The sequence below is a fragment of the Triticum dicoccoides genome, chromosome 6B (genome assembly GCF_002162155.2).
Source record: "Triticum dicoccoides isolate Atlit2015 ecotype Zavitan chromosome 6B, WEW_v2.0, whole genome shotgun sequence".
In the NCBI taxonomy this organism is placed as follows: domain Eukaryota; kingdom Viridiplantae; phylum Streptophyta; class Magnoliopsida; order Poales; family Poaceae; genus Triticum; species Triticum dicoccoides.
In genome coordinates, this window is record NC_041391.1 from 162,020,682 (window position 1) to 162,033,420 (window position 12,739).

The 12,739-nt window shown below is 43.1% G+C and overlaps 1 protein-coding gene across 2 annotated transcripts; it reads left to right on the forward strand.

The window, feature by feature from the left end:
* The first annotated feature begins 542 nt into the window (after positions 1-542).
* LOC119323593 (DNA repair protein RAD5A-like) lies at positions 543-11,546 on the forward strand. Of its 2 annotated transcripts, XM_037597287.1 has the most exons (20): positions 544-1,186; positions 1,269-1,402; positions 1,495-1,630; positions 2,066-2,119; positions 2,193-2,339; positions 2,423-2,574; positions 2,668-2,752; positions 2,862-3,131; positions 3,324-3,470; positions 4,110-4,265; positions 4,447-4,514; positions 5,475-5,597; positions 5,663-5,762; positions 5,894-6,006; positions 6,184-6,459; positions 6,564-6,764; positions 7,448-7,541; positions 7,661-7,732; positions 8,702-8,800; positions 11,013-11,546. In XM_037597287.1, the coding sequence occupies exons 1-20, from the start codon at positions 653-655 to the stop codon at positions 11,133-11,135; spliced, it is 3,084 nt and encodes a 1,027-aa protein (XP_037453184.1). In that variant the 5' UTR covers positions 544-652; the 3' UTR covers positions 11,136-11,546. The 2 variants fall into 2 exon arrangements, with proteins under 2 accessions (XP_037453185.1, XP_037453184.1); XM_037597288.1 differs by lacking the exons at positions 7,448-7,541; positions 7,661-7,732; positions 8,702-8,800; positions 11,013-11,546 and having other exon boundaries at positions 543-1,186; positions 6,184-6,455; positions 6,564-6,672.
* Positions 11,547-12,739: the final 1,193 nt, after the last annotated feature.

The following is a 12,739-nucleotide window of genomic DNA, read 5'->3' on the forward strand; positions in this document are numbered from 1 at the left end:
ATCACCTGATTGAGAAGCTGCATCCAACAAACTGAGAAGCTGTCGCGAGTGCCGAACCATAGTTCCATGGGCGGACCAACCATAGGGATGCGTGTGGCGGCGTTGTGTGGCTTGGTGGCGGTGATGCTGGAATTAGCCATCGTCGATGATAGTACCGTGGGCGCCATGAGCAGGAACCGGTAGACGGAGATGTTGAAACCAGTCGAACACGAACGAGGGATGCGATAGTGATGTCCGTGACGAGGAGCGATGGTGCTGCACGCGAGTGGAGGGGTGTTTCAGCCGTGACTGGAGACACAGGGAACGGTGCGCGTGCGTGCTAGACACGGATGTATTCCCCCCTTTTCTTCTTTTTCGTCGAGCGCAACCGGGGGAGGAAAGAGAGGGTTGACCTATATGGGAGGAAAAGATCGATCTAACGGATGTTATTGTGCTAAATCGGACGGCTCCGGGAGTGACCGATCTGGCACCAGGCCGGTCGACCCGCGCAGAGTAGCGACGTCGAGAAGCGCGGAGCCAAGTAGTGAGCGCAAAGGGGAAAAGGGTCGGTCAAGGCGGCAATTTGGTTCCCCTTCCCGCTGAAGCTGTATAGGCGGCGCGAGGCGGGCCTCTTTCGCGGGAAACTTTCGCGAGCAAATCGGAGTTGCGGCTGATGGCGAAGAAGGGCGAGAGAGCAGAGCAGGTGGCGGCGGTGCGCGCGGTGCTCGGCGAGGAGACGCCGGAGATGGACATCATCCGCGCGCTCCACATGGCCGGCGACGACCCCACCAAGACCATCAACATCCTCCTCGACCTCCACCACAACCTGCCGCCGCCGCCGTCGCCGTCGCCGTCGCCCCCGCCCCAGCCCCCGCCGGTCCAACCCACCAAACCCCCTAGCAAATCGATCCCGCCGCCCAAAACCCCTGCGCAGCCGAAGCCGCCGGCGGCGGCGACTGGGAAACCTAGGCCCAAGTCCAACCCCCCACCCACCGGCGGGGGCGAGCACTGGTGGCTGGTGGGGAGCGCCGAGATGGCCGGCCTGTCCACCTGCAAGGGCAGGCGCATCGCCGCCGGGGAACCGGTTACCTTCTCGTTCCCCAACTCCGCGACCGCAGCCGCCTCGGGCAAGGGCCGTCCTGGTCGCTTTGCCCTCGCTTCCTGCACCTCGGAGATTATGCGCTTCTCAACCCCGACCCACGGGGAGGTACATTACTCCATCACTAATGCTTCCCACAATTCTCTGATGCAGCCCAATGTATGGTGGTGTAACGCTTTCTTGTTTCTAGGTCGGCCGCATCCCCAACGAGTGGGCGCGGTGTCTGCTACCCCTTCTCAAGGAGGGGAAGGTCAAAGTGGAGGCCCTGTGCAAATCCGCTCCTGAGGTTCTTAGCATCATGGACACCGTCCTCTTGTCTGCTAGGTATCTGAATTTTCATCGATAAGGAACTCTCTACGGCACCCATTTATGCTGTTTCATTTACATTGCGTTTAGTGTGCTTGTGCATTTTGCAGTATATACATCAACAGCTCCATGTTCCGTGATCAAAAGCAGTCACTGCCCAAGGCAACGCGTGCTGCTACGGAGGACTCCACATTCCATCCACTCCCCGCACTTTTCAAAGTCATCGGGATTACCCCTTTTATGAAGGTGAGCGGTCTTCAGTTTGTTGCGTCCCTAAAGGATGTACTGCTAAAAGATGAAAAAGTTATTCACAAGATCATAATTACATTAAATGCTGTGCATGCTGGTATGGTTGCTTGCAAGATGGTATGATCTCTTGTTCATTCTAGCGAAAAAGGATTGTAAAATGCCATCATTAGCATCTAGAAGCTCCTGCTTTGATAAAAAATATCATTGATGGAGGATGAACAATAAAGTAGAACTGAGAAGTATGAAGGAGGTGTATCTTACTTCATAACCATGTATATTACATAATTGGGATATATGGTGCAAATAAAGGCATCAATTCCCAAGGCACAAGGGGTTCTGTATAAATTGGGCAAGTGTCTTACTTATGTGTTCTGTGCCAGAATCACATGCTTTAGTTCTGTTTTCATTTGATTATATGTAAATAAACAACAGGCTGCATTTACTCCAGAAGATCTCTATTCCAGAAAGCGACCAATTGAAAGAAAGGTAAACTATTATTGGCTCGTACTTTACACTACTATTATCATAATAACTATTGGGCTCACATCTGCCTGAACAGAGCAGTAACGGGGAGCCAGCCACAAAGTTGACATCTGAGAAAGTGAAATTATCTTCCAGCGGAAATGAAGATGATCATGCTGAAGGAACTGTTTCAGATTCAGATTTGGATGTTATAATTGGAATCTCAGACAGTTCTGCACTGGAGGTAATTCAGCAATCTTAGTTTTGTCATTTTCAGACATAAGCTGGCCTGTCCTGACTTCAGTAATGCTCCATTTATCCCTCAAGGAGAGGGATCCGCCTGAGGCTCTGCAGTGCGATCTGCGCCCTTATCAGAAGCAGGCCCTTCATTGGATGCTGCAGCTTGAGAAAGGCAGTTGCTCCCAGGATGCAGCTACAACCCTTCACCCTTGTTGGGAGGCATATAAGCTTGAAGACAAGTATGGCTGGCTTATATTTGCACGTGTTAATTCGTTTTATTATGATTGTTCCAAAATTAAATCAATTTTTATAATCCTACTCATTTATTTCAGGAGGGAATTTGTTTTGTACTTGAATGTATTTTCAGGAGATGCCACCACTGAATTTCCTAGTACATTACAGCTTGCTAGAGGAGGGGTAAGGATTATATAAATACTTCAGTGATATATCCTTACCATGCCTGTCGACAATCCCAATTATGCTTTTATTTTGTGATAATTCTATTAACCGATTCTGTATATTGCAGATTCTGGCAGATGCGATGGGACTAGGGAAAACTATTATGACGATAGGTCTTCTTCTCTCTGATTCTAGCAAAGGATGCGTCACAACTCAGCATAGTACTCAGATCTCTGGAGAAGCTAGTGGGCTGGGTGAAACTCCTATTCAGTCCCTTGATTCCGTGAAGAATCTAGCTAGCCCTTTTTCTTTTAGCAAGCTCAGGAAAACTAAGGCCCCACTGATTGGAGGTGGAAATCTAGTTATCTGCCCGATGACATTACTGAGTCAGTGGAAGGTATAGTTGTAACAGTGGCACCACATACTATTTTCTATGTTGTGCTATCTGTTTCAATTATGCAGATTTATTTTTTGCGAAAACTTGAAAGATAATCTGTGTTAGCATATTATATTTGTTTTGTTAGTTCATTTTTAGATGCAATGCTAGTACTAATGTTTTTAATACTGTAAACTGATATCTGAATAATAGGCAGAGATTGAAGCTCATACAAAACCGAATTCTTTGAATATATATGTTCATTATGGCCAAAGCAGACCAAAGGAAGCAAGCTTTATTGGTCAGAATGATATTGTCCTGACCACCTATGGTGTCGTGGCATCAGAATTTTCAACCGAGGTGACTCTGATAACTTGTAGGATACTTGTGTCTTTCAGCGCATTACTACTGCTATTGGTTTTGAATTGCAAGATAGAGCCTGTCCATGTGGTAGCCTGCTTGCTTGAATAATTGTCCCATTGTGTCTCCTTGCTGGAATTCGGCATCTATTGCTATTTAGTATTTATCACACATGTCCTGTTTTGTAAATAATACATGAACACTGACTAATATTGCCTTTCCTAAGTTCCTGCTGTGAACACTGACTGTAGGGTAAGTGGGTAACTGTACAGTTTTGGTTCTCATCTTGGTTTTGTTTTGTTTCTTCTTTTTTGTCTTTTGCCTTGGTTTCGATCTGTAAGACTGGCATCACATGGACATTTCTCTAGCACAAAATAACATGCACTTATGTGCTTGTTTGAGGAAACACATGATCGAGTGCATATTGTTTAGCCGTTATGGCTGTGCGTTGTTAATGTTTAATGTGGCTTGGTAGAAGAATTGGTCTATGAATAGGTATAAAGAATGTGCAAACCACATGGATTAAATTGACATGCAAATGAGAGATATTTACTGCCGCCAGCTCATTGCTATTGTTGTTTTATATTGTGTCTCATTGTGCAATCTATTCTTGACTGAACTACGGATACCTGCTTCTAGAGTTTTACAGAAAATGGTGGCCTCTACTCTGTTCACTGGTTTAGAATTGTGCTTGATGAGGCGCACATGATAAAGTCATCTAAAAGTTTAATATCCCAAGCTGCTGCTGCTCTTACTGCTGATCGGCGATGGTGTCTTACTGGTACACCAATTCAGGTGAGCTTAGCTGCTTAGGTGAAGATCTAATGGTACATTGTTATTATTCATTGAATCAAACATGCTGGCCCTGCTAAAAAAGTATGTTGGGCGAGATAAATTTTAAGGTCTTCATCCCTAGTTTCCTGCATGGATTTATACGGTTATGCTTTTAGTTTTATGTGCTCTACTTTAACTGCAGAACAACTTGGAGGATCTATACAGCCTTTTTAGGTTTCTGAAGGTTGAACCATGGAGAAACTGGGCCCTGTAAGTTTTATTATCAATTTGCTTTCATTTGCCAGTCTTTGTTCTATATGCTATACTTGTGCACATCTGGTAAAATTTACTACTTCCTCTGTAAACAAATATAAGGCATTTTAGATCAGTAGTGATCTAAAACGTCTCCCTCTGTAAACTACTGATCTAAAATGTCTTATATTTCTTTACTGAGGGAGTACCATTTTAGAAACCATACAAAACTGAAAATCATGTGACCAAATAGAAGTTGATTGGACTGTTGTAGAATGGAAAAGTTGATTGGATGGAAATAAAGGCTTCTGTCATTTTGACAGTTCAGGTTCCCTGTTAATCACATCACATCAATTTATATGTTCTCTACATGATTAATTTGTTTCATAATGTCTTCGTCCAAGTTTAGTTGTGAGAATGATATCTCTGCAAGATGCAACGCCACAGTATTTATATTTGTTACCGCCACCACTCTCTTTTTTCTGTTGTTTCAATCGTTGATTCTGTCTTCTTTCTAAAAATAAAACATGACACACTGCCAAATGTGTGTCTTTATTCATTACTTCCTCTCATAACATCTTATTTAAGAACAGTTAAGAATATTAAAAATATGTTGATACAGACACAATTAATCTTTTTTTCCAGGAAGCTATGGAAGTACTTGCGATGAAAAAATAATCAGAATATCATTTCCATGTTGACAGATTGAAATAATTTTGTGCATATTACCGGTCATAGCTTTAGCAGTTTAACTGCATAAATATCAAAATTGACCTCTATTTAGGATGTAGGACTGGAGGTAGTAACATGGCTATGCACTTCACTATTGTTCCGCTCATCTGCATCTCCTATATTTATGGAAATAAAATATGTGAAACCATGATGTATCAGGGTTTACTATATTACCTTGTGGTGCAACAAATTCAAAAGGTTATTGCTATCCTCTATGCTAACTTTTGTTGCCCCTATGTTATTTAGGTGGAATAAACTTGTACAAAAACCATTTGAAGAAGGTGATGAAAGAGGCTTAAAGCTAGTGCAGACCATTTTAAAGCCAGTAATGTTGAGGAGAACTAAAAATAGCACAGACAAGGAGGGCAGGTACACTCAAATTTTGGTATGGAGCATTCTAAGGCGCATTAACTCACACCCTTATTTTCTTGCAGACCAATCCTTACTCTACCCCCGGCGAATATTGAAGTGAAATATTGTGATCTATCAGAGTCTGAGAAGGACTTCTATGAAGCTCTGTTTCGACGATCTAAGGTAGTGTGCTGTCAGTTTAAGAAGGATCATGCACATGCAGTGAGGCAAATTCACAGCTTATGCTGGTAAAATTTGATCAAGAAACATGTTTGTGCAGAAGGACAAACTGATACAATGCGCTGTTTTTATAGGTGAAATTTGATCAGTTTGTGGAGCAAGGGAAGGTCCTGCACAATTATGCTTCAATTTTGGAGTTGCTTTTGCGCCTTAGGCAATGTTGTGACCATCCATTTCTTGTTATGAGGTTAGTTTTGGAACTATAACCCTGTTTTTAATTTTTCTAGTTTGGCCTGACAAATTAGCAACCATCAGGTCCCACGTGCAGAGCAATAGTTTCATCTAACATTCAGCATATGCATTCTCCTTTTATTTATTTATTTACCATTGGTCCTTTTTCATGACGGAGCTTTATTTTTATCAGTCGTGGAGATACACAGGAGTTTGCAGACCTCAATAAGCTTGCAAAGCGTTTCCTGCATGGTGGTAATAGTAATGTTAATGGGGATTCTTCTTCCCTTCCCTCTAAGGCTTACATTGAAGAGGTTGTCCAAGAGCTGCGGAAAGGTGAGGGGGAATGCCCTATTTGTCTGGAAGCCTTTGAGGATGCTGTGTTAACTCCCTGTGCTCATCGATTATGCCGAGAGTGTATTTTATCTAGTTGGCAGAGTCCAGCAGCAGGTCTTTGTCCTGTTTGTAGGTACTCTATTGTTGACTCTTCATTTGTCTCTCCGACATGTTTTATTTTCCTGTACATACATGCTTCCTATTGTCATTCTTATCAATTTGATTGTACTGTTACAGAAAGTCGATGACCAAGCAAGATCTTATTACTGCTCCAACTAACAGTCGCTTCCAAATTGATGTTGAGAAGAACTGGGTTGAATCTTCGAAGATATCTTTTCTTCTAGAGGAATTAGAATCTCTTCGCAGTTCAGGCGCCAAGAGTATCGTGTTTAGTCAGTGGACCGCATTTCTAGATCTCCTGGAAATTCCACTTTCCAGGCAAGTTTTTTTTCTCAAATTTTCTTGTACTTGAACTTTTCATATTTTTAACACAAAAAGATACATATACCTTTTGCATGTTAAAAAAAAGGAAATATTGAGTCATAACTCATAAGGAATTGGCTTGGTGTTACTGTTTACTACTTTACTTGGAGATTATGAAGTTTGTGCAGGCCAACAGCATGGCGTTTGTCTGCTGATGTATTTTATTTAAAGATCTTATTTCAATTATCTATCTGGGCTTGACAACCTAGTTTCCCTGTAGTTATGCACATTGCGCTTTCCCGCTTTAAAGACTCATCTGAGTATGAACTATAACCATTTCTTGTACAAAATACTCTGCTTCTGTGCTGTTAGTGCACAATGTACAGAGCTATGGAATTTGGCCCTTAGATGTTGTAATTTGGATTACAAATTATCGGGCTGGCGAGCGGTTTGAACCAAGTACAGGAAAGGGTCAGAGATTTTCCCGAACTAACCAATCATAGGCAGTAGTTGTATGGCATGTTTCTAAAATTTCCTTCCTAATCTGCATTACTGTACTGCATGCAGTTGCGGAGTACTTAGCTATGGTCCTTTGGAAGAATTCATTGGTTAATGTGTTCAAGATTTTGGCAGTCTTTTAATTTCCTTTTTCATTGTGTGATTTATTCATTAATCATCTTTGAGCTTTCTCATGGCAGGCATGGCATCTCATTTACCAGACTGGATGGGACCTTAAATCTTCAGCAGAGAGAGAAAGTGATCCGTGAGTTTTCCGAGGACAAACGGATTCTGGTATGTTTTTTTTTCTGTTTCTTTATCTCACTCCTTTTTATTTAAGTTTATCTCCATGAATTGAAATGCCTGTTATACCGATAGAAAATATTAAGGCGTTGTGCATTTGATTTATGCAGGTTTTACTTATGTCTCTGAAGGCTGGTGGTGTTGGAATAAACCTCACCGCTGCCTCTAACGCGTTTGTCATGGTATATTTCATCAAAATTTTGTCTTAAGTTTATAGATGGAAATATTTTTCACTAGTTGGCTTTGTTCAGTAGTTTTCTATGGCATCCTTCAGACCTTCACTGGGAGGTTAAAATTTTGGATTTCCTTTTTGCTCTAATCGTTTCTATTGTTTGGACACCTATCCTCACTGTTGATATTTGTTAAGCGTTTTCCTTTGGAATGCCTTCTTTCTTGTAGAAGTTGATGAATCTTGAATGAAAGGCTGCCATTTATGATTAATGAGTATGGGAATATTTTCTGGAGCAATCACACTAATATGGAGCGTTAATTCTGTGTGATCCATTTTCTAGTACTGTTGCCTCTTAGTGGGTCATAGACTCATAGGCTATCAGTGACTTACGAGGTTAATACGGAATGTGCACTTCAAACAAATAAGAAGCAAATAATAATACCATTGAAGCTTGCCAATCAATTCCTTTTTCTGTTTTCCGCCTTAGCCACTGCTCTGGAAAAATTGTGTCACTTTTTTCTTGAGACTCGGTACAGATTCGTAGATGTTAGGATACACAGTCTCTAATGTTAAGGAGTATTAATATAGGTCTAGGTCTCTTTATGTAGTTCAGTAGTTGTATTAGTCTAGATTTCCTTAACTGCATTCGGAACCTTCATGTATAAGAGTGATGAATGACTTTGTAAGTGCTGATATGACCAAGCTTACCCTTGATCAATGGATGGTCACGACTGAACACTCCTGGTGGTTGGGATAGTATACTTACATTGAACTACTTTTTACTTAGTTAGCATAGGTAGAAATATGTCGATTATACTTCTCAGCACTCAGGTGGTGAATCTCCTTAATTATATGGGTTTGCACATAGCCTGGGTGGGACCCTAATTACTGTTATTTTTATGCTACAGTGACTTGCTGATCTAGGCATTTTTGCCGTATTTCCTTTTGTGCCATCTGAATATGTCCTTTTTTCCTTTAGGACCCTTGGTGGAATCCTGCTGTTGAAGAACAAGCTGTCATGCGCATCCATCGAATTGGTCAAACGAAGAGTGTTTCTATCAAAAGATTCATTGTCAAGGTAATTTTTTTTGACGGGAATAGCAGGAGCTCTGCCTTTGCATTATAGAAGAGAAGACATACAGAAACGGATGGACCATCGTGTGGAGGTCGCATCCCACATTACAACGTGAAGATTAGGAGACAGAAAAAATTACAGCCCTACATTGTGAATCCCTCTAGTTGCCTCCCCTAAGCACTTGATGTCATCCTTGATGAGCCCAGCTAGAGCAATAGCAGTCAGCTCTTTATGCTCGAATACTCGTTGATTTCTCTCCTTCCAGAGGTTCCACACAATGTAGGCTGCCACGGTCATATTCACCCTGTTTTGCTCCCTCGACCCGCTGGCGGAGCAGAGCCTCTCCCACCACTCACCCACGGTCTGCGCCTCATCTGCCACAGCGAACATTGCATTGTGAGAGTCTCGGAACTGGAACCAAACCTCTTTGGCAAAAGAGCAGAGCAGAGCGATGTGGTTTGCAGTTTCAGGTTCCTGGTCACATAGCTTGCAGAGATCGTTGTGAGGCCAGCCTCTTGCTTGCAAGCGGTCAGCAGTCCAGTTTCTGTTCTGGAGCAAGAGCCATAAGTAGAACTTCACTTTTCCTTCCATCTTGCTCGTCCACACCCTGGCCAACCATGACCTCTCAATCCTAGAGAAAAATTGAGCCTCATATGTCGAACAGGCCGAATATGAGCCATTGGCAGTGAGGTTCCAAACGATGGTGTCTTTCTCCGTCGACAAAGTTGTCCCTTGAACCTTGTTCCAAAGCTGAACAAACTGGCGCAGCTCCTCGGCATTGCTTATCCGGTTAAGCCCCTGCATCCATTTAGCATTATGCATTCCTTGTTTGACCAAGACTTTTTTGAAGCGGGCCAGTTTGAACACCGCAGGTGCCAAAACCATTGGAGCTTCACCATTCAACCACCTGTCCCTCCAAAAGCTTGCCAAAGATCCGTCACCCAGAGAAATCGTGGTGCAACTGGAGAAGAGCTGCTTGTCAACACCATCGCATGGCGTATCTGTCCCTTTCCAAGGTCTATCTCTCTCTTCCCATCTGTACCATTCCCAGCGTAATCTGAGGGCTCGGCTGAAACACTCGATGTTTTTTATGCCCAATCCTCCATATTTCTTTGGGGAGCAAGCTTGTTTCCAGTTTACCATACTTTTCCCGCCTATTGACGTGCTATCCGCCTCCCAGAGGAAATTCTTTCTAAGCTTGTCCACCTTTTTAATCAGCCACTTATCCGGCTGAAATGCTGTCAAAAAGAATGTCGCAGTAGCCGTCACCACCGAATTGGTGTAGATCAACCTTCCCATTCTGTTGAGCAGCCGGCCCTTCCTTGGGGCCAACTTTCCCGCGATCTTATCAATCAGAGGCTGCATCTCAATCCTCTTTGGCTTACGCACCCCCAAAGGCAGCCCCAAGTACTGACACGGAAGGGTCCCTTGCTGTCCGCCAAAGGCGGCCATTAAGGGCAGTAAGTCAAGGCCGGCGCAGGAGATGGGGTAGGCCACCGACTTTTGTATGTTAGTTTTTAAGCCCGATGCATCCGCGAAGATCTTGAGAATGGCCTGAACCGCAACAAAGTCATTCAGCACGGGGTTGAGGAAGAGCGCGGCATCATCCGCGTAGAAGCTGGAGCGGAATCTCGCCATCTGCAGTTTGAGCGGTGACAGGATGCCTCTTTCCGTGGCCAAGGATAGCAAACGTTGGAGCGGTTCCATCGCGATGATAAACAGCAGCGGCGACAGAGAGTCTCCTTGTCGCAGCCCACATTGATGCGCAAACGGAGGTCCAGGCGTTCCGTTTAGCAAAACTCTTGAGGAAGAGGACGACAAAATGAGAGAAATCATGTCTCTCCATCGCTGCCCAAAACCCATCGCCTCCAGAACCTCAAGCAAAAAGCCCCAACCGACTGAATCAAAAGCCTAGGCGATATCTATCTTGAGTAACATCAGCGGTGATCTTGCACTGTGAGCAGCTTTGAGCACATTCCTTACGTACAGGAAGTTATCCTGGATCGATCGTCCTCGGATGAATGCGCTTTGGCTGTGGGTAACAAGGTGATTTATCTCAGGCGCCAACCGCGTAGCAAGCATCTTGCTGACCAACTTTGGAATGCAAGATAATTTTCAAGCCAACGGGGCTTATTGGGAATATGAAGCCAGTTGGCAGCATAGCATGAAATAGTTGATCATTCAAACTGTTACTGATTTTTCTGTCATGGCACAGGGTACTGTTGAGGAAAGAATGGAAGCTGTACAGGCTCGTAAGCAGCGAATGATTTCCGGAGCATTGACGGACCAAGAATTCCGCACAGCACGTCTAGAAGAACTGAAGATGCTCTTCTCTTGAGAAACACGGTGGTTGCTCATGAGCATTCGATCCTCACAGGCCTCCCCGGCGTTTGCATCCGTAGCTAACAAACAACTCTCATATGGAGACAAGTCGCCATTCTTTTTGCCCAGAAGCGAAAAGAGGATGCTCAAAACGAGGGGTAAGAAATCCCCATATTGCCGCGCATGTCGCTTCTTTCTTTGGGGTTTAATTGTTGTTGTAGGCATATCTTTCTTTTTGAGGGGTTGTTGTAGACATACTTCTGTATATATTTGAACATGGACATCAGAATTTTGAGAGTTGGCAGGAAGAAAATTCTACATCCTTGTTTTATATAGGAGTTCCTTGATGGTGTAAAAACTTTCTTTTCAATTATCCTGGTGGGCCCCACCTGTTAACCCATGTTTAAAATAATAGTATCATTGTAAAGTACTTGCGCAAAAAACTTACTCCATATATAGATTGCCTGCACGCAGGAAGTATTCCAAAGTGATCATGATAACCGGCAAATATAAGAAGATTCGTGTTGTGAGTGAAAATAGTAATGCTGTGCGAGTACGGGTTGTTTACAAAGCAGTTTAATTATATTCCACCGACATTTGTACTGCCCTTGCTTTAACACTATATGAATATAGCATCTTATGCTCTTTTTAACATAGTTACACAAACATACACTTAAGTTATCATAAGAATAAATGCATAAGGTTCCTCAAAAAGAATAAATGCAACAAACACACTAAAAATACATCTATAAACATCCGAATCAACAAAGGTTAGAATATCTTACAATGGTGAATGGAGGGAATAGATGATAAATCATCGAAAATTGCTCTTGGCTCAGTAATACAAATCACATTAACGTTCTGTATAAATAAATATTTACCATTAAAAGTAGTGACCTCCAACTTCAAGTCTTTTGCACCGGCATTTTTGCCTTCAACTTCAACTCTGGAATATGTTCACCTGCCATGCATGAGCATAGCATCTGCATCTGCTTGTTCATGATCTTTTCCCTCCTCTAGTCCTTGCTCTTAGCTCTGCGGTTTCTGCTTGCGTCCTCTTTCTTTTCTGGTTCATTGTTCAGACTAGCTTGCTGAACCAGTTTTGCATGGCTCAGGTTAAACTAAATGCCCTTTCAAGGAACGATGGCTGGTACAATGTTAAAAGTCTGAAATGTGTAGGCATTTTATTAGGAAACATGTACTAAGAATGTAACCGATGTTGCCAACTCCAATCACATGCATTCTGGAACAGGGACAAGCCCTACAAAACAGATATTCTGATATTTCCACAGTGCAAAAGATCTCACACCATAAAACAACAATGAGACAATTTGTTTGCATCAGAGAAAGAGAAGTAACCGGCTAAGCAGAGCCCAGCCCTGAAACGATTAATCTTCATGCGTTCTTTATCAACAACACCTCTGGTTCGGGCACCGACACGGTCTCCGTTCTCCAGGCATATATCCATAATACTAACCTTTTTTTTCTACATATATTGTGAGTTGTCAGCATCGCGCGCATCCTACGAGGACGAGTGAAGAGGGAAAATATATGGCAAGAGGCAGTGAAACCGAGAGGTACGCTCACTTGCACTTTGCACGGCCCTTTGTCTCGACCCAT